The 20175-nt window shown below is 43.4% G+C and overlaps 2 protein-coding genes across 3 annotated transcripts in view; both read right to left on the reverse strand.

Moving 5' to 3' along the window:
* Nucleotides 1–1241: 1241 nt before the first annotated feature.
* On the reverse strand, nucleotides 1242–12417 carry LOC116846484 (neurocalcin homolog). Its single transcript, XM_032820371.1, has 4 exons — nucleotides 12275–12417; nucleotides 11764–11882; nucleotides 11401–11589; nucleotides 1242–11091 (listed from the first exon to the last, which is right to left on the reverse strand). Exons 1-4 carry the CDS (start codon nucleotides 12342–12344, stop codon nucleotides 10891–10893), a joined length of 579 nt encoding a protein of 192 aa, XP_032676262.1. The 5' UTR covers nucleotides 12345–12417; the 3' UTR covers nucleotides 1242–10890.
* LOC116846483 (neuronal calcium sensor 2) overlaps nucleotides 12350–20175 on the reverse strand; it is a 219177-nt gene continuing 211351 nt past the window's right edge. Inside the window, exon 6 of one of the 2 annotated variants that reach the window (XR_004378504.1) lies at nucleotides 12350–12492. The gene's annotated coding sequence lies outside the window, so the exon portion shown is untranslated. The other variant, XR_004378505.1, reaches the window with a different exon arrangement.

The following is a 20175-nucleotide window of genomic DNA, read 5'->3' on the forward strand; positions in this document are numbered from 1 at the left end:
TTCTTCAGTTTCGGATTTCCCGCCAAAATTTCGTGATATCTCTTCGCTCATTATGTTCTCCTGATACTAAAACGCAAAACTCGATAAAGCTGAATTCTTCAGTTTTGGATTTCTGGCCAAAATTTCGGAATACCTCCTCGCTCAAAATTTCGGAATACCTCCTCGCTCATCATGTTCTCCTGATACTAAAACGCAAAACTCAATAAAGCTGAATTCTTCAGTTTTGGATTTCCCACCAAGACTTCGGAATACCTTCTCGCTCATCATGTTCTCCTGATACTAAAACGCAAAATTTTAATGATTTTCTAGTTTCGAATTCGCGCCAAAACTTCGTGATACCTCCTCGCTCATTATGTTTTTCTGATACCAGAACGCAAAGCTTGGTAAAGCTAAATTCTTCAGTTTTGGATTTCTCGCCAAGACTTCGAAACATCTCCTCGCTCATTATTAAACTCGATAAAGCTGAATTCTTCAGTTTTGGATTTCTGGCCAAAATTTCGGAATACCTCCTCGCTCATCATGTTCTCCTGATACTAAAACGTAAAAATCGGTAAAGCTGATTTCTTCAGTTTCGAATTTTCCACCAAAACTTTGGAATACCTCCTCACTTATTATGTTCTCCTGATCCTAAAACGCAAAAATAGTTAAACCTGAATTCTTCAGTTTCGGATTTTCCGCTAGCACTTTGGAATATCTCTTCGCTCATTATGTTCTACTGATACAAAAACGCAAATATCAGGAAAGTTGATATCTTCAGTTTCGAATGTACTGCCAAAACTTCGGAATATCTCCTCGCTTATTATGTTCTCCTGATATTAAAACGTTAAAATTGGGTAAACTGAGCTGAGACCTTCGGTTTCGAATTTAAATTTTATAAAAAAGGTAATTATAGAGGGTGAACAGTCGTGCATGAATTGTAATGTAAAGCGATGATGAATAATTCAGTAAGATATATGAACCCAGATAGCACAGAGAATTCAAAAAGAATTCTCGTATGTTACCAATTTTGAACTTATTTTTAGATGAAAAAAGAATTCTTTTCATTGAACTGAACTCTGAAGAATACTTTTTGCACTTGAAAATGAATTCAGAATTGGTGATATACGACTGAATTTTTTAAAAATTCTTTTTGAACTCTCGGTGTTATCTGGGAGGTAACGATTACAATGATTGAGACAACATTGTAATTAAAAGCGGCGGGATTTACAAGGAGGTCAATCATATCGTAATTTGAACCAGTATAATATCAACACTTTAATGTAGCAATTTAACTGATACACAAGTGATTCGTTCTTATTTATAGTAAACAACTAGTAATAATTATCACTTATATGTATAAGGCGTAAAGCAAATAAAAATTTCTTTTTATAACACCTCACGATCATCATATACATAACGTTAATATCTTACCGGTGTTCCGCTGTCGGTACGAGAACGCAAGGAAACGGAGAGTGCGCTTTGATTTTCGTATTATTCATTTTTGTACGACGTTAGCATGTATTATCACGCATACATTACACCGCGTTGCGCGTTTTCGAATAATAGGAGAAGAACAAACCGACAATAAAATTAACTGACTCCTGAGAATAAAAACAATCGGTGTAATCAACGATCCGCGGATTGACACTGCTACATTACAAAACTCTGTCGCGTAACTTTCGCATCGGCCGCGCCGACAATCGCGTTTTCTAACGACAATGCCCGAGATTTCTATTCGACTCGGAATTTTGTTTGGTCGGCGATTTGGACTTTGATGGATTTCGACACTTGTCTTAACAAACGAGAGAGATATGAACATCGGGGTGCGATTTCATAGTATTGGAAGGAGCAGCTTTCGGGACGCGGTTATGCGAAAGTTTGACAAAGTATCTCTGCCGAGCGAAACAGTATGACAAAACACGCACTTATAGCTCGTACACTTGGTACTTAGCACCTCATAGAAACACATGTAAAAGTAACGATAAGTTACGCTGTTCGCGTAAATATAGTGGGAATAGGAGTTAGAGCGTCGAAAGTCGAAATACGTTAGACATCAGTAATGATCGGTTCGGAATTTTAGAGGAAAAACTTTTGTAGGAGAAGGTTTATACAGCGATCATTTTCATGACTATTAAAACGGGGATACCGTAAAGACACCGAGCGACATATCAAGAAGATCGTGAAAAAACATATGAATAGAGAGAGAGAGAGAGTGAGTGAGTGAGAAGGAGAGAGAGTGGAGAGATTGAGTAGGTTTTGATTTACACGTAAGAGAAAGAGATTAAGTCCTCTACCGTAGAACGTCTACGTTTTTATTTTTTTTTCTTTTTTGTTGCGTCTCATCTACGAGAAAAAACATCGGCACTGGTTCGAAACTTGTGTAATATTCTAATTACGGACTCTTCCGTAGTTAACTTTCATGTTTGTTAGACTTTCGAGTCGCTTAGCTCGCGAAGCGGTCTCCGAAATGCTGCGATTGAATGCGAAGTGTTTACGAACGAAACAAGATCCGAATTACAAAGCAGGGCAAATATAAATTTCACACTTGAACACAGTGGATAATTGCAGGCAACTATTGGTAAAAGAACAGTAAAAGACGACACGATAAGAAAAGAAAGAGAAAAAGTGAAAGAAGGAAACAGACGCGCTCGAGTCGTAGTTGAACGGAAGAAAGTGCTCGTGTGCGAACTTCGGGGAAATTTCAGTTCCGCGAGAGAACGCGGAGGAGAATGCGCCGGGTGATTTTAGCAGTTTGCCCAAGCTCGCGTAACTCGATTAAACGAGATTATTCGACATTATCTCCTGATCATCGCGGTGCTCTTTCCGTTATTTCGATCCATTCGTCGCAAGCGCGCGCCGAATGCGCCTTTGCGTATCGGCTCTCTCCCTCAAAATTCTCAAGGGCGACAGAGAGTACAGAGAGGAGCTTCAATTAACTCGTGAGCTATGCGCTTCCAACGAACGTTATCTAGTAGATACTAGAACATCTTGGCAAGAAGGTGCGGAGAAAAGTTTTGAGGCATAGGTCTTCTTAAGAGTCGGCGATTATTCGTATAGAAGTATATATAGCGCACTAGACGTAAATCCCGTATCAATAGTCATCACGTGAAACTTCATCACAAGTAGAAAACTCAGATTTCAATTTAGAGTTAGATCAGGATTTTCCGGTTTTAATCGCGATTGCAAACGCAATGTCACATAAAATTTAATTTATGAACTCGGATCTAACTCTAAATTCAGATCTGGGTATCTTATGTGAGACAAGTTTCAAATGGGATTTGAATTTAGAGTTTGATGTGAGTTTTTTCAATTAAATTGGAATTATTGATATAATCTCACGCATAGAACGCGCTTTAATTGAAAAACTCAAATCCGTCTCTAAATACAGATCTCAGTATTAGTAGCCGCCACATGAAACTTGTTTCATGTAAAATACTCAGATTTTTATTCAGATTTCGATCTAAGTTTCTCAATTTAATTATAATATATGTGATATTTATGTCTGTAATCGCGCGATTCAATTGACAAATTCTCGTCTAACACTGTATTAAAGTCTGAGTATCTCACTAGAGACAAGTTTCAAGTATTAACTATTGTACAGATCAAAGTATCTCACGTGAGATACAGTGATACGTGAGTTACTTTTCAAGTAACAATTATTAATGCGGGACATAGAGTGCGCCGATAAATCCTCGATATTAAGCGATCAACTCGCGGTTACTCGTCATCGATAATAATTCTAAAAGGGGGAGAAACTCTAAGTAGTCGAGAACGCTAGTAGAACGATTCTTAGGCGAGAGAAATAATCGTTAGTAGTTAGATAGAACGGGATATTGGAATATAAGAATGCGATAGATAGTTAATTCCGAAAGAACTCACGTCTCCTTCATACGTTTGACTTTTTTTCTTTTCTATTTTTCTTTTTATTTTATTTTATTTACCGCGTTGTCGTCGTCCACGGGTCCATAATATACGCTGATAATAACATGAGAAACTAGTAACGTTTCATATTGATTCTTAACTTCGTACATCTTAATTTAGGAAGAAATATCACGACAAACACGAGCAGCCCAACGTTATCGATACTCGTCCCGCTTCGACGAACGTAACCGAACCCCTTTTTCGCGCGCTTTCCTATATATACATATTCCTATCTTTCCCTCCTCCCCCTGTTAAGGCCTCTTTTTCTTTCTTCTCTTTCGGCGCACGTCTTCTTGTGAAGCAACTTTTCTCGAACTGTCGCCCTGTAACTTTCCGATGACGGAAAAGAGGAGATTGATTCGCGATAGAGGAGAAAAGGAAAGAGAAGAGAGAAGAGGCAGAAAGAGAAAGAGAGAGAGAGAGAGAGAAAAAGAGAAAGAGAGAGACAGTGTGAGTGTGAGTAAAATTGGAGAAGCTTTCGCGCTTCGGTGCGCGTTTCTTCCGTATCTCGCGATCGTATCGGATACGGATGTTGGAATGCGGAGGTATGTGCATCAGGCGGAAACGAGAAAACTTTGCGGGGAAATGGAAAGTGGAGGGGAAGGGGGAACAAGAAATGTACGCATGCTCTCGGGAAAAAATGGCGCGGTTCGCGTTCGCGTGATCTAGGCGCGCGTTCGAAACGGCGACGCAGCCACGTCGCTGAACGCGCTATCACAACCGTCTTTCCTCCTATGAAATAGTCACGTCTCGACACGAGGAATATACATAAACGACACGAGCGAAACTACCGGATGTCCGCGCGTATTCGCGCCGCGGCGCCAGCTTTTCTCACAGCTAGGCGACACCCGAACACTTTCCGTTTTGCCGGTCGAGACGAGTCGGAGGACTTTGTAATTCGTCTTCGCGACTCTGCGATTTCGTTCGCGGCTTCTCGTCGCAGGCACCGTTTCTCTGTTCTTCTCCCGAGACCGAAAAAACACGTTCACGAGCACGACGCGCAATGTGTTTCACGAGCAGTGCCATTTCATCCGGGAATTCGTAGCGCACGATCGGACACGATCAAATCGCGCGAGAATAAGCCGTGACGCCGCCCGAGATAGAATGATTTTAAGCCTATAGTCACTACAGATGTGCGAAAAACGTGCTGACGATGAGATTGATCTCGGTTTCTTTTTTTTCTTTTTCTTTACATTATATCAAAAGAGTGAAAGTGGGATTCTGTCGCGTGTAGCACGCTTCTCCCGCGATTCTGATCAATGGCTTCGCTAAACGTCACTAATAGCTCGCGTCGCGTGACGGCAAAATCGGACTTCGTCCCATCTTTTGCGCCTGGAGACGGGGTCAGTTCTTTTCTCGCGCGATTCATTTCCAATCGTCGCCGCGACGAGCGGTCCGCCGAGACCTAACGTTCGTCGACGTCACGGACGAGAAACGAACAAGCACTCATAAGGACACGCCGGGTGCATCCGTTTCTGCGTGCACCATCCAGACAACACAAAGCGAAGGCAAGAGACGTCTTCGTCTCTCAGACACCATCAAGGAACATCCAACGACGTGACAAAGACGTCTCTTCGATGTAGTTTTCAAATTAATTACACAAATTACAGCACACTGAGAAAAAATGCCTGATAGTAGGATATAGAGTTTATTCACGGAAATAAACTTTATACTCCACACACAAACAAATTCTCAGATATTTATTTTCGGTGTAGACGAGGCGAAAGGATAATTTGACGCGATCGATTGATCAACTTAAATTGCGGAGCTTCAACAGCGGAGTATCCTTCGGATATCTTTCGAGTGCTTTTAGGCGTCCTCAGAGGCCTCTTGTGCGTTTATGTTGTTTGGATATCGTCTTGGATATGACGTAACGAAGGCATACAGTTCGCGGGAATAAAGTATTTGACGTAGCAAACGTTGCTCTTTTTCAGCGAATTCTTACACTTCAATTGACGTCCACGCAACGGGGAATGAGAGTAGACCTAGACTTAATCACGCCGCGATTTCCGTCTCGTGAACACTCGCGCGGCGAATCGTCTCTCGCGTCTACGTCGGGAACAATGCGAGCACCTTTGTCTGCACCTTGCACTGAACTGCTCTCGCCGTTATCCAGGACTAGGACAACGAAGGCGGACACAAACAAGCGACTTCGCGACGAGGCTGACACTTCGCACGAGCATTCACGAGACGATACGTTACAACGTTTAGATATATATACGGCGAATGAGCACGCGTGCGAACACACATTTGTCTTTTTTGTTCTACCTGATCTCAGCACTTTTCGATTCTCTACTTGTCGCAATGCACTTGCGCTTTGTACACATTCCTGGTTGTGTCGGGAAATATTTGTCGGTGCGCTCTTAGCCGATGTAACGTCGACTGAAGCGGTTCGCGTTACGCGTGGTCGCGCTTCGTAATGGCAATTGACGTTCGCGCGGCTCATGCGGTTCTCTTATCTGTCAATCGTACAATCTGTTATTAAAGCGTATCAGTGAATAACAAGGTTATCGTAAAAAATTAATCTGTGTTGATTCGGAACATATTTGAAATTGATCAAAACAATAAATCCTTTTTTATGTGATTTTAATCCTCCTATGTCGCGTGGTGCGAGACTTGTAAGTTTGCGCGAACGTTTCTGTTGACGTTGCATCGTGTGTGTGACGTAAATTATAGTGACGACGAAATACGCAAGGTACAATTACGCTCTCGCAGAAAGTAACAACGACTTTTGCGCTAAATTAACAAACGAATCGGACCAAATCTGAATGATTATGAAAATATGATTTGTATATGATTTGTTTCTTTGATAGAGAATGGTGACTTTGCATGTGGAAAGAAAACTGATATGAAGAAAACTGATACGAAGAAATCTCAAGGAAATTTGAGTTTGAGAAAATCCCAAGGAAATTCGCACGAATTATCGCATGGACTTTGCGGTTTTAAGACGACACGAGACGTTCCTCTTCGAACAAACAATTTCCAAAATCTCCAATTTTATTTCTTTCTCTTTTCCTTTCACGTCTTATTTCCTTTCCAACGATCGTGATCATTTTGATATCGCTCGTGTTTCGACGAATCGGATAATATTTGTTTAGCGATAGCTATGAAAGAGGCATGCATTATTAAAACAGCGCCGTCTCGATCCGCTTTTACGTGTCGTGCGAATTTTAATATAGATATTTTCTTTCACTTTATTGCTTATGTGCTTTGTTTTATTTTAAGGTACAGTTGACCGCATCTCAGTGTAACTGCCGTTCAATTTCTCTTTTAACGGGACGTACTCTGGCAATCCTGCGCTAAGATTTCGTTCACCACACATGCAAAGCTTTCCGTCACTGTTCCGATATCTCTTTACAGAATAACATCTTTCCATTTAGTGTATAACCGGAAAAGTTCAAGAGTAACTTTTTTAAAATACCTTAATGTAATATGTTTTTATATGTATGTATATATTAATACTAATGTGTGTGGTTATTCATACTTGTTTATACAATGACTATTATTGAGAAGATTAGAGATATTATTAAATAGTCTTTATCCTTAAATATTAATGAGCACGAGGTGAATAGATGTACATCTTAGAGAAAGTACAATATAGAGATATATTATAATATAGATACGCGTTGTGTGTATGTGTGTGTGTATGTGTGTATATATATCTCTATACGTGTGTGTGTATTTATATGTATATTATTTATATATATATATCTTTCTCTTTTTTTGCATCTCTGTATAACGCGCGTCTACAAAACACAATACTGCCCGCGTAACTGGCCGCATGTAGGGTTCGAATTTTTGTTTTCTTTTTAGTACTAGTTTCATCACCACGTTGTTAACATCACGATACGTTGAACCGGGTGCCCCGTCGGGAGCGCACAGCTCAACGAAAGTGTTTACTTCCGGAAATATCGATCGTGTGTCGAAAGGTGATCACGACGAACGTGTTCGCAGGAGACAGGAGAGAGGACAAGTCGACGAGAGATTAAGAAGATAGGGAGGCACTAAAAAAAAAGGACAAAAAAAGAGAAGATGCGATGAAGTGATGAAGCCGCGCAAAAAAGGAAAGAAGCTAACTGAAAATAACTTAATAAAGATCCATCCCTTTCGGCAAGCTAACTATGAGTCGTCGGAAGTCACTGCCCTCCTCGTAGCGCTCGTACACCGAAAAACACAAACGTAGGTCGCTCGCACTCGTGTTTGCTCCGCAATTGATTATACTCGACCGGCCGATCGTGCGGTAATTAATGAACCGCCGTTAAAACTGTAACACGTCGATCTCCGCTGCTGCTTCATGCGGGAATCGCGTAACGTATAAATCGCGATCCCGCCGCGTCCTCTCTCTCTCTCTCTTTCTCTCTCTCTCTCTCTACATCGTCTGATCAATACAATAAAACTGTATGCATATAATATATATATATATATATATATATATATATAGATTTATGTATATATTATAATTATATCGCGCGATCGATCGATCGAAACTAATCGGACGGCGAGGCGATCAAGCCCGCACGAGCCGTCTTTCTTTCTCTTTTCTCTTTTCCTTCCTACCTTCCTTTCTTTCGCTTCCATATTCGCTTCCATATCGGGACACGCGCGCATACGCACAGGCAGATATATACGCACATTTACACGCTCATAGTACGGACGCATGCATTCACAAAAATAAATCTTTAACCACAGCACGCGTGCGCGTAAAGTTCCTTCTTTTTCGTCCGTCAGTCGCTCGGCGAAGCTTTCGCTAAAGCTGAGGACCAGTCGCTCTGATCGGCAAGGCTGTTTCGCTTTCCATTAGCGAAATTGGAAAGAAGCCGGAGCTTTTTCATGCTATCCGAGAGATGTTTATCTTACTACGCCATCGTAACGACAAAGGTCACCAGGAGCGATTCAAAATGACGGCGAGGTGAGTAACAGTATAATGTAAAGGGCAAACTCTTTCCGGCTGGCTTTCATCGAACAGCAATTGCGGTCTTCGCGTCGCTGAGATGGCGCGAAGGGCTAACAATCGCTCTCCTTCCTATGTCGAGATCGAGCGTGGTTTCCGCAGCATCTTCGGCAGGAGAGAGCGCGACGCATCCGTTGACATGACGGCCACGACGACGACAACGACGACGTTTGACGTGTCGCGTCATACGCTTGTCTTCCTTTTCCGCTGGATCAAGCTCTAGGTCGGTCTCTAAGCGCGTTTAGAGCTAGCGAAGCGCGTACGCATCGGCGCAATTTCGATTTTGCAGTGACCTTTGCCTCCTCGCGAATCTCTAAAATCACTAAAAGTTTCGTTGCTAGCGCGGCGAAACAGCCGCGCGCGATTGTGTATGTGTGTGTGTGTGTGTGTGTGTTTTTTTGTGTGTGTACGTGTGCGTGAGTGTGTGTGTTCACGTGAGTCCTTTCCGTTTCCGCGTGAGGTTCAGTCCGTGATGATGGGGCCGTGACGTGAGACACTTGAGGTCCGTGAGGGCCGGATGATGCCGTACCGTGTGTGTGTCCATGTATTTTGAGATGGATAACGTTCGACCCCGAGACTCGAATACCGCAGCAGAGCGCGATGCGGGCAATGCGCAAGGACGACGGCGCCACGGCGCGCTACCAGAGAAGCGAGAGAGACCCGCGGGGCTTCGCGCGAGGACGACCGAGTCCGAGGCGAGACGCCGCAGTTCGAGATTACGTCGATGTGACACGACCTCGCTCGTATGTACAAGGTTTGCGCTGCGGCGCGCGACCCGCTCGATCACGCGCTTCCTCGTCCGGAGAGAGAGGAGGGGAGAGAGACGCAAAAAACGATGAGGAAACTTCGGAGTCGACGTTCGAGTCGAAGCCCGTCGCGCACACGCGCTGCCGGGGACCGCGGCTATTTACGAACACAGTCTTTTAGAATTTCACTGATCGTTCCCCGACTACTTCGACAGTTGTGAGGCGTCCGTCAGTTACCGGTGCTCACGACCGCCGAAGAAACTCGTCGGCAGCGTCGACGCAACGTCGGGCCGGAGAGTCGTTTCTGCTCGCGTTCTGCGTCACGGCTCTCTCTCTCTCTCTCTCTCTCTCTCTCTCTCTCTCTCTCTTTCTCTCATACACGGGGCACGAATGGCTCCGCAGGTCTTTCCGTCTTGCGTAGTGCACGTGGCTTCTGCACGACCGAAAAGGCATAACAAGCTTCTCGCTAAACCGATCCGTCAACGAAACGGAGCGACTGGACTAGTCTTGTCGACTAGCTTGCGGTATGCGCAAGCGCCATGGGCCCAGTGACCCTGGACCTGTCGGTTACCGGCCCAATTTGCAGCAAATCTCGCCGGCACCACCTACTTGTGCGTGCCTGATGAGAATGCAGAGAGCGCGCGCGATTCCAGAACATCCGCAAGAAACCGCCTAGACGATGCCCTCGCTTGTGATAGGCGATCAAACTTGTCTAACTATCATCAACATTGATATCTTCGGAGATACTGATGATCCAGTGAACGAGTTTAAACCTAGGATGCGTATGCTTCTCTAAAATATCTCCGACGTAAAGTATCTACCGGCTGAGAGACGGTAACTTTGGACAATTAAACAGCGAATATTACTCCGCTGATGTCAATAAGATAAAATCGATAATGGCATTCTCTACTTCCCATGTCGTAATCTAACGCTAAAGCACAAGGTAATTCGCTTACCTAGCAAGCATGGTATATTTCATATTCTCTCGGGACGAAGTATCCTTGTAAAACGACTTGGCCGTTACATGAACAGTTAATTATTAAAAATAATCCAAGTGGGTTAATAGATAAGTTGTCCGTGATCAGGACGACTTACAGCTTTTGCGATTAGAAGAGGATCTGACACGCGGGGACGGCGTCTTGGCGGCTTCTTAAACGGACCTCGACCGACGGTCGCGCGGCGGTCGACGGGGTTCTACGATCGCGTCGCTTCTGCACGAGATACTAATTGGGCCGGGCTCCGATTCGGATATGCAGATGGCATAGCAGTACTTGTCTGTATTGGCCCAGGGCCTCACTGAGCTTGTGCACTAGGATCGCACTGCAACAGTCGCACGATAGACGGGTCGCTCTTTGCACCTTCTATAAACTCCTCAAGCGAAAGCTTGCCGTCCTTGTTCTTATCCATCTGTCGGAATATCTTATCAGTTCGTTTCTCCGGCGTCGACTCGTCGTCCGGCATCTTCATCACGGAGCCCACCATCTTGTAGATCGCCTGAAATCAGGCGACATTTGTAACTAAACATTGCGACATTTGCAATTAAACAAGGAAGAAACCAAGATGCAAGTTTCGCGCAAAATGATTTCCAAAATCCTCAACGTTTCTCTCCACTAAGATTTTTTTCTACTTTGATTAAACTCCCAAACAGGCTGCCAGAGTGTTCGAGGCATCCCGCACGTTGAAAGCTCCAGGCACAATTGTTATTAAATGTATATCACACGGGAGAGAAGAGCGAGACTACATCGGAACGTATTTTAGCTCTCCCTATTCTCGCGAATTCGTAAATCAGGTTTTACGGCGTACCGTTACGATTTCCAGCATTTCTTGCCGCGAGATGTAACCGTTACCGTCCAGGTCGTACATGCTGAAGGCCCACTTCAATTTCTGTTCCAACTTGCCGCGGGACGTTACGCTGAGGGCGCAGAGGAATTCCCGAAAATCGATCGTGCCGTCGCCGTTCGAGTCGAACGTCCTGAATACGTGCTCCGCAAACTGTGAGGGGCAGGAAGAGTCATGACAAATTTAAAACAACGCGAATAATTCTGGCCGCGTTGTAGCACGCGACATGTAAATAATTTCATCGGTCATGGTGGCGCGTCTATATTCGTGTCATATTTTTATCCACAAACCTCTCACGTTCGCCCTTTTGATCTTTCTGCGGCTTACCTTCGATGCGTCGCCGTAGGGAAAGAAGTTCCCGTATATTTTCTTGAACTCCTCCACACTGAGATGCCCGCTGGGACAGTCCTTTAGAAATCCTTTGTACCATTCTTGGATCTCCGCATCTGTTGAAGGAAAGCAGTAATGTGTGAGCAATAAAAATAAATTCACATCATATCCCGTGCACATATCTCATATCACTCATACGAGACAACATATCATTTATGTCTAAGCCGGTCAATGTTGCTCTCACCTCCGAATAAACTCGCGAGCTGCCAATTTCAGCCAGTGACGTTCGTATTACCATGTACTAGTATATCAATAATGTATTCTTAAAATTGAAATTCTCGATCACTCTAAGAATTAATATAGGCTGATGAAAGCCGCGAAATGTATTCCTCAAATGCAAGTTTTTGATTATTATTCCTTAGGCGCGAGTCGCGGATGAGACAAGCATTGAACGGCACGCTGGAAAATTGCGAACATCAGTTAGCCGATTATAAGCTACGAAGCGCACCTGAGAACTCAGTGTTCTGTTTGAGGTCCTCCAGCACTTCCGGCTTCAGCTTGCTGTTTTGCTTGCCCATGGCTGTCTCAAGTCCCTTCCAGAACCCCGACTTTCCCGACGAATCCCGGAACCCAATTAGCGGATAATTAAGCTTTAACTAGTCTACTATTCTAATAGTGCCGTTAAGCACAACACACTTCGTGGCTGGTATTCTCCACCAGACACGCCTGAAAGAAGAACAGATGTACGGTAACTTTTCAGAGGGGTCAGGGGCGAGGGGGTTTTTGCAATTAAGCGCTCCGATCGCGGAAGGAGACGACGCGACACGGCAAACAGATCCCGATAGGTCGTGCGTATCGTTTTATTCCCGCTCGATCGCCCCGGGGAATAATTATTTCACCTGGACCAGGTCGCGCGTGCACCTCGCCGGGAGATCAATGTCGCGATCACGAGGGAGACACGAGACAAAAAGCACATTTCCTCTCACCGAGGAGAAGAGAACCCAATGCTAACATAAGCGACGAAAATGTCAAAGGTCCGCGGGGGAAACGGTAAAAAAGATCTCGCGCGAATCGGACGTGCCGCACCTGAGGTCTTTGGAGAAGCTTTATTATCGCGCAACCTTTACTATCCGCCACTTAAATATCATAGCCGCGATGAAAAACGGTTAACGCGCGCCTCGCCCCGAGTTGCTCGAGCTGCCGTTTCGTCAAGGGGATGATACAACCGTCCCATCACAACTATCGTGTCGTGCGATCGTTCGCTCGTCATCGTGACGAGCGCATTTGCGACGTGCACACGGACAAGCGCCGTCATACTTTGCGCGCGTCTCTTCCTGCAAGACGGAAAACACATCTACAACACGCAGCAAACTAAAGAGACTATGACACATTTGGATCTCGGGAACGCGATGGGAACGAGTGTGGAGATGCTTCAATGGCGGGAAAGAGGAGGAGGAGAACGAGGAGGTACATGCATACACATTTTCTCTCACAATCATACACATTTACACGTAACTGCAACAGAAAAGAACATTTGCAAGATTAGTAACAACAAGAACACAGGTGACACGTTCCTAGCGAACGACATCAGGACTTAGCAAGTAATAACGATGACTCTGTTAGATCATTAGATTATAGACTTAGACTAGTAGACGAGCAGTAATGATAATACATTTGGAGCGTAGTGTGCTTTATTATAATAATATTAGTAATGACGATAATGCGGGTTCCTACGGTTCCTCGCCGTGCGCGTAACCCACATACAAAATATGAGTTTATTTTGATTGCTTAAACGGAATTATTATTATTATTATTATTAATTATATTATACCACAATAATATATATATATATATATATATAATGTAATACGTAATTACTATGTCTTACTTAAGTGTGTATGTAGGTATGTATGCATGTATGTATGTAAGTATGTATATATTTATATGTAGGTAAGTATGTATGTATTTATGTAGGTATGTTTGTATGTATGCGCGTACATACGTACGTATGTATGTGTATGTACACGTGCACATGTCCCGTGTACGTGTGTATACGAGCGATATTTGCTCAAGGAGCGGCGTGCATCGTGCACGACGATGCGATCTTGCGTTTCGCTCGCTCGTAGTTACATACAAGATAACGGACGACAGCTTCGTCGTCCTGAACGAGTCTCGAGATCCTAACGACGGGCTCTCCTCACTCCGTCTAAGTCTCCTCGAGGCATTCGGCGGCGAGTCGCATCTCGGCGAAACATCTGCGGGGAACGGCCCGCGCGCGTGCACACGCGTTTACTTCCCGGCGGCAGAATGATGCTCGCGACCTGTGCGTGTGACCACGTGCGAATAACGTTTGCGTGCACAAAGCTCACCACCTGTGCGACGACACTCGTCCTTACGTGCGTCGCCGTCTAGACGCACACTTTCGATACATTATTTATCAACGCACGCGAGAACGATCGTCACGTGGCGCGCGTCGCGATTCACCCTTAAAAAGATCTGCACTGGGAGAAGAAAATAAGAAATAGTAAATTTGCATTCACAGGCGGGGATATATCATATAAAATAACATATTTACTTATATTCTCTAATATAAAATATTTTACAAATAAGAAAATACTCATTTTCCCAGAACCTTAAGGAAACCTTAGCTTTTCGTGAAAGCAACTGTTTGTTTTATTCAAATAAAGTAATTTAGATTTAAGTAAACATGTTATTGATACCCGCCAAGAAAATATTTACTATTCTTTACATATTTTTTCTCTTAGTGTAATATTTATTTTATCACCCACTGAAATAGGTACCACATAGCTTTTTGCGAGATATTACTTGAATAAGTAAAAATTACTCATCCCTACGTTGAATCGTAACATAGCTTCACTATCTTTCTAGAGTTTTTCGGTATGAGTTACTCACACTACCTTTCTGGAGCTGAATTCGCGTGGTTTTCGTTATTGCCTGGTGTCGCAATCGCGAAGGCAACGCAGCCCATTTCGTAAGACCCCGTGAGGAGTCATTTGAGAAATATCGCGGTGATTGTGTCGATGTGCAATTCCTTTGCTCTTTCTTGATTTCTCTCGAATTTTGTTCCGCGAGGAGATTCGCGCTTGTCTTGCTTGTCTGTCCATCACGTGGAATTCGCGCTTTCCCAAGATGAATCGTCGTCGTGCTTCTACTTCGCGGGACTTTTGCATCGATACGCAACGAGGTCTCTTTCACGAAATTGAGATTGTTTACCTCGTGGCTCCGCGAGTTGACGTAAATTTATTCCGCGAACTCGTGGGCATGAGTAAGTTCGATAGACAAGGTCTTGTTTGTCGCGGGTGCTTCTCTCGCGCGACACGACGGCTGTTTTTACCGTTATCATTATTATTATTCACGAATGAAACGTGTCGCGAAATTAATCACATCGACGTCACCTGTCGCAGTGTCGGGCTTCGTAAAACACATGATCGTCAAGATCAACCGTTGACGTGCCGTCAACCTGTTGACGTTTAATAAAACAGACTTCGAGATGCCTAATTAATTTTCTACTCTGCCTTTTTTCTCTCATAAATTGTAACATGTCGCAACGTCGGCTTTCTTTGTTCTCGAACTCCCATTACAATAATTGCGAAATGCTGACTGAAAACGACGAGGTGTCTTTAATAATGATCAACCCTTTCGCAGTGGGATCTTCGTTCAAACAACGTCGCGAACAACGACAACAAACTTGCATCAACCAAACTGCTTGATGGAGTACAAGCAAGTTGTGTGAAAATAATCGCGAAAGAAAGAATAAAATTCCTTCAAGAAACTCACTGATATCGTGTAACGTTGCTTCGTTAATCATCAAACGCGGAGCCAAAAGGATCAATACACAAAGAGAGAGAGAGAGAAAGAGAGAAAGAAAGAGCGAGGACAAAATCGTCTTGTATAGTGAGAGTAATGGTCGCGAAATTACGTGAGATCATCGAGTATTGTGTGAAAAAGAGCAAATAATATAAACGCGACTTGGGCAAGCCGAATCTCACGCGCGCGCATTATTGGGGCTCATTTAATAGTAATTTAATCGCGCTTCTTAATTGGAAATTGCACGAAGTACGCACGAATGCGCTTGAACGCCAAAGTAAGCGAGCGCATTAATTATACAATTGCGAGACATTCGAGGACCGGATACGGCCAAACACGCCCCGATAATCTCGTGCAATCAGCGCGCGTACGCGCGCTGATTGCGCGTTTGCTCGAATCAACAAATAGCTAGTTAACCGACCACTTAGCCGCGTATACGCGATCGTTACTGAAAAACGAAAACAATAAAGGAGAGGGGAGAAAAAAAGGAAGAGGAAGAGAAGAACAGATTCGTCGTTAGCGCTCAAACGAGCCCGGACGAGCCTAGTTCGTCATTATATAATGTATAGCGTTATATAATATATAGAACCGATTGAAAGTTTTTAACGACATGGATAATGACTAAAATATCGCAGTTTCCGTTTGCGTTGTCGTCATCGTCGTCGTCGTCGTCGTTGTCGTTGTCGTCGGCGACGACCATCTTTTCGGGAGGAGATTTAATTTCAGATACAACTTCGGCTATCGCGATAACGCGAATTGTATTATCGCGTTTTCCGGGATTTTATTCGGAGAGGAGAAGTATTCCTCTCCCATAAGGGGAATACTTTTACCTTCGAATAACCCATTCCTCGAGCCGTTATTGCGTTACTTTTCGTCGAGAGTGGCTCGTGTATCGCACTGAGAAAAATATACTTGACAATTTTTACTTGTGAGATATAAAGTTTATTTCTGTTACTGAAATAAAATCTATTTCCGCGAGTAAACTTTACATGTCACAAATAAATTTTTAAGTGTACTTTTTTCTCAATGTCTCATCACTGAGGAAAAGGTACTCGAGAATTTATTTGTAGAATATAAAGTTTATTCACAGAAATAAACTTTATATCCCGTGCACGGAGAAAAGACTGAAGTATTACTTGCCTGAGGATGCCGCGCTAAAATATTAATATTTCCTTTCGTCCATGCATACAAGATAGTTGTAATAACCATAGTACCATGGAAGTGATACATTGGCCTTCTTTGCCGCTTGTTCATACGTATTTAAGTGGTACTCTCAGTGATGTATGGTGTAATAACTAAACCCTACGGACCTCTCAACCATAGATTTAGAACTTGTTCTCCAGACCACAACAGAGGAACATTCGGTTGAGGTAACTGCATATACATATGAGATAACTGAACGTTATACGTATGATAAGAACTATGGCTGTGAGAACTGTATAGATAGGCAACAACAGCAAGATTTAATGCCTCAACTATTTAACTTGAAATCATAAAAATTTTCTTTCTAATCATAAAATACGTGGGCTGTAGCAACCAGGGGCGCGATTCTCTAACTAGTTGCGTATACGTAAGTTTTACTGAGCAGCTATTTTATGGTATGATTAAACTTGCGCAGTAAAACTTACGTATACGCAACTAGTTAGAGAATCGAGCCCCAGAGTGGTTTCTCTACGCGCATTTCCAGCATTTCTTCACAGTGTGAACACGCGTGTGACTTGCACGTCAGGGATACGAGCATTCCTTGCAGAAGAATATTTCCTTTACAAGTGCATTTCCCATCGACTCTCGGCTAAATTTCATTTTTATGGCGTGTGGGCTTTTCATTCATTGTTGTGTTACGTCGCGCGAATAAACACTCTCTGTCGCGTTTATTTCGACGATATTACTTCTCGCAGACGAAATGTTCCAACTATTTCTTTGTAATTCATACGCTTGCGATCTTAACGTGCGCGTTTCGTGTCGATTTTTCATATCGCGCTCTGCATCGCGTTACGTATTCCGCGCTTCGTGATGGGCAGGGAGTCGGAGGGAACAAAAAGAGGAGAAAGAAAATGAACCACGCGGGATATAATACATTCGTCGGGGTAACGTGTACTCGGATTATAACGTTAACGAGTCCGCCATCCGTTATCCCTCGCTACCCGGCAGTTATATTTCCGCGGCGAGGAATGAGGTGGGTTCCTGTTATTTAACAGGACCGTGTCCGTCAGTGGCGCGTCGTAGGAAACGACACACATAATTCGTGCATGCTGTGCCATTCGCGAAATTGTCTAATGAGCTGAGTAAATGCGTATTTTTATCATCGCGATGAATGGGGTGGCGAGCCATAAGCGCGACGGCCTTCAAGCAAAATTGATACCCTGTGAAAGATTTATGCGCGTTGTCTCGCGTCCCGATCGGCCGGCATTCCTTATCCTGAGAAAATCAATTTTACGTGAAATGTGGGACAGCCACAGTATGCAAAACGCCGTGCCTGCATTTATCTCGCAAGGACGTCTGTATAATACGGCGGCTCGAGCGCGGCTTTTTAGATAAGAGTTGACTCGTCGAGTCAACGGAAGTGGCGTGCTCGCGAAATTCTGAGAGCGTGTCGTTATCGTACAGCTGTTTATGCATTATCGGCCGTGATCGTATTCGTAAGCGGCATTAAGGCGGCCGGATACCTCTCATATACACGTAAAAAAAAGAGAGCTAAAGTAATTATAACATATTTCTAATCGTTAGTTTCTAGAACGATCTGAAGTGTAGCTCGCTGATGTAACTCAAGAGAGGAGATTTTACCCGCGCGATTATTATTGCGACTTTTCTTGCTGCTTTTACCTTCCTGACCGATTAAACGACGTTAGAAACATCGCTAGCGTTTTTATACTTGATTACTGTTGTATAATTGGTACCTTACGACTCTCTTGTGTCCGTGTGCAAAAGTTAAGGTAATTACAATAAATATCTAATCATTAATTTCTCGGGCGATCTGGAGCAACGCGCTGACGTGAGTCAAGAGGGGAGATTTTGTTCGCGCGATTGTTGCAAACCCTTCTACCTTCTTGACCGATTAAACGACGTTGGAAACATGTGCGAGTGTTTTTATATTTAATTACTGTTGCATAACTACAACAGTAATGTGAGGAAAACAGTTGTGATGAAAACGCATGAAGGGAAATAATACCGCGCGTCGGGAAATTGTTACGGCGCGTCGTGAGATCGACGTGAGTCGTCGCGGACTGCCAGAGATCCGAATTCGTCACGAACTCACGTCCGACTTACTGCTAGTTTTCCGCGTCATTAATATAGAGAAACACGTGGGCTCTAGAGGTTTCTTTTTCCACGGCATATGACGGGCGTCGTTCGCGGCGCAAGAACACGCTGCGATTGATCGCGCGCGAGTCACCAAGGAGCAATCTTTCGCGGGTCGATTATTCGCGATCGATATTCGTCGATCTCAGGTTGTTTACATGTTTTACGTGGACACGAGCGAGTTTTAAACGAGTTATCGCGCGCTACGGTATGCAGAGTTGAAATACAGTCCCCCGAAGCCTCACGGTCGAGGAACACTCGCGTGTTGGCGGTATGATGCGAAAATAGCGAGTCGGGCCGATCAATGACATTGCATGTACCCGAGAGGATAGCGGTACGCCGGTTAAAGTACGAGTCGCGACTCGGAAATAGCGCATCGCCGCGCGTCGATGGTTCCGATTGACGTAAACTGACGTCATCGAGCGGCGTTCCGGTTCCCATCTGAGATACGGTTGCGTCCTGCGTTTTTTCTCTTAAAATCTAGACAAACCCAAAACGTTTCCGGAGAGATGCGCTGAAGACAGCGCCGAAAAATCCTTTTCTTTCTCTTTTGAGAGAATAGTGATAAAAATTCGAGCGACTTACTGCTTACATTAAATTTGTTCCGTAAGATTAGCACGACGCAACGACGCGAGAGCCTCGTTCTACGACATATGGATTGAAGTCCCTTATGTTTGTCGCGCTATCGTGAATCCATTGAGATTACAAACAGGAAATTTACAACGATATCCTTGCCATCCTGGATATCAGCGAGTATTTTTGACGATAAGAATTTTGGGGCCGAGCTTAAAGTGTAAAGTTAGGTGATGCTCAGAGGAAAAAGTTTCGTTCATCCAAAAAAATATAATGTCATTTTTAGCAGAATCTTCTTCTATAATGGCCTCATGGGGATTCTCTTAAAATTTTTAAAATAAGAAGAGAACTCTAATACTTCTAAAAAAAGAACTTTAGTTGCAAGGTTTCACTTCCTGCAAACCCACATTTGAAGTGAAAATTTTGAAAGAATATTCCTTTCTTCTAAATATAATATAATAATATAATAATAATAATATAATAATATAATATATATATAATATAATAATAATATAATAATATAATAATAATATAATAACAAAAGTAGATTATAAAAATTTGAAATCTATTAGATATTACCCTAAATCATTTGTCTCTTTTAAATCAAGAGCAATACGTTTGCCTGAAGAAATGTTCCCTCTTGTACTATAAGAAATCTCTGTTCAGAAAATATTTGTTCTGTAAACGGAAAATATTTGTTCTGTAGACAAA

This window comes from Odontomachus brunneus, unplaced genomic scaffold (assembly GCF_010583005.1).
Source record: "Odontomachus brunneus isolate Ranch 3 - 2012 unplaced genomic scaffold, Obru_v1 Obru_scaffold_065, whole genome shotgun sequence".
Classification (NCBI taxonomy): domain Eukaryota; kingdom Metazoa; phylum Arthropoda; class Insecta; order Hymenoptera; family Formicidae; genus Odontomachus; species Odontomachus brunneus.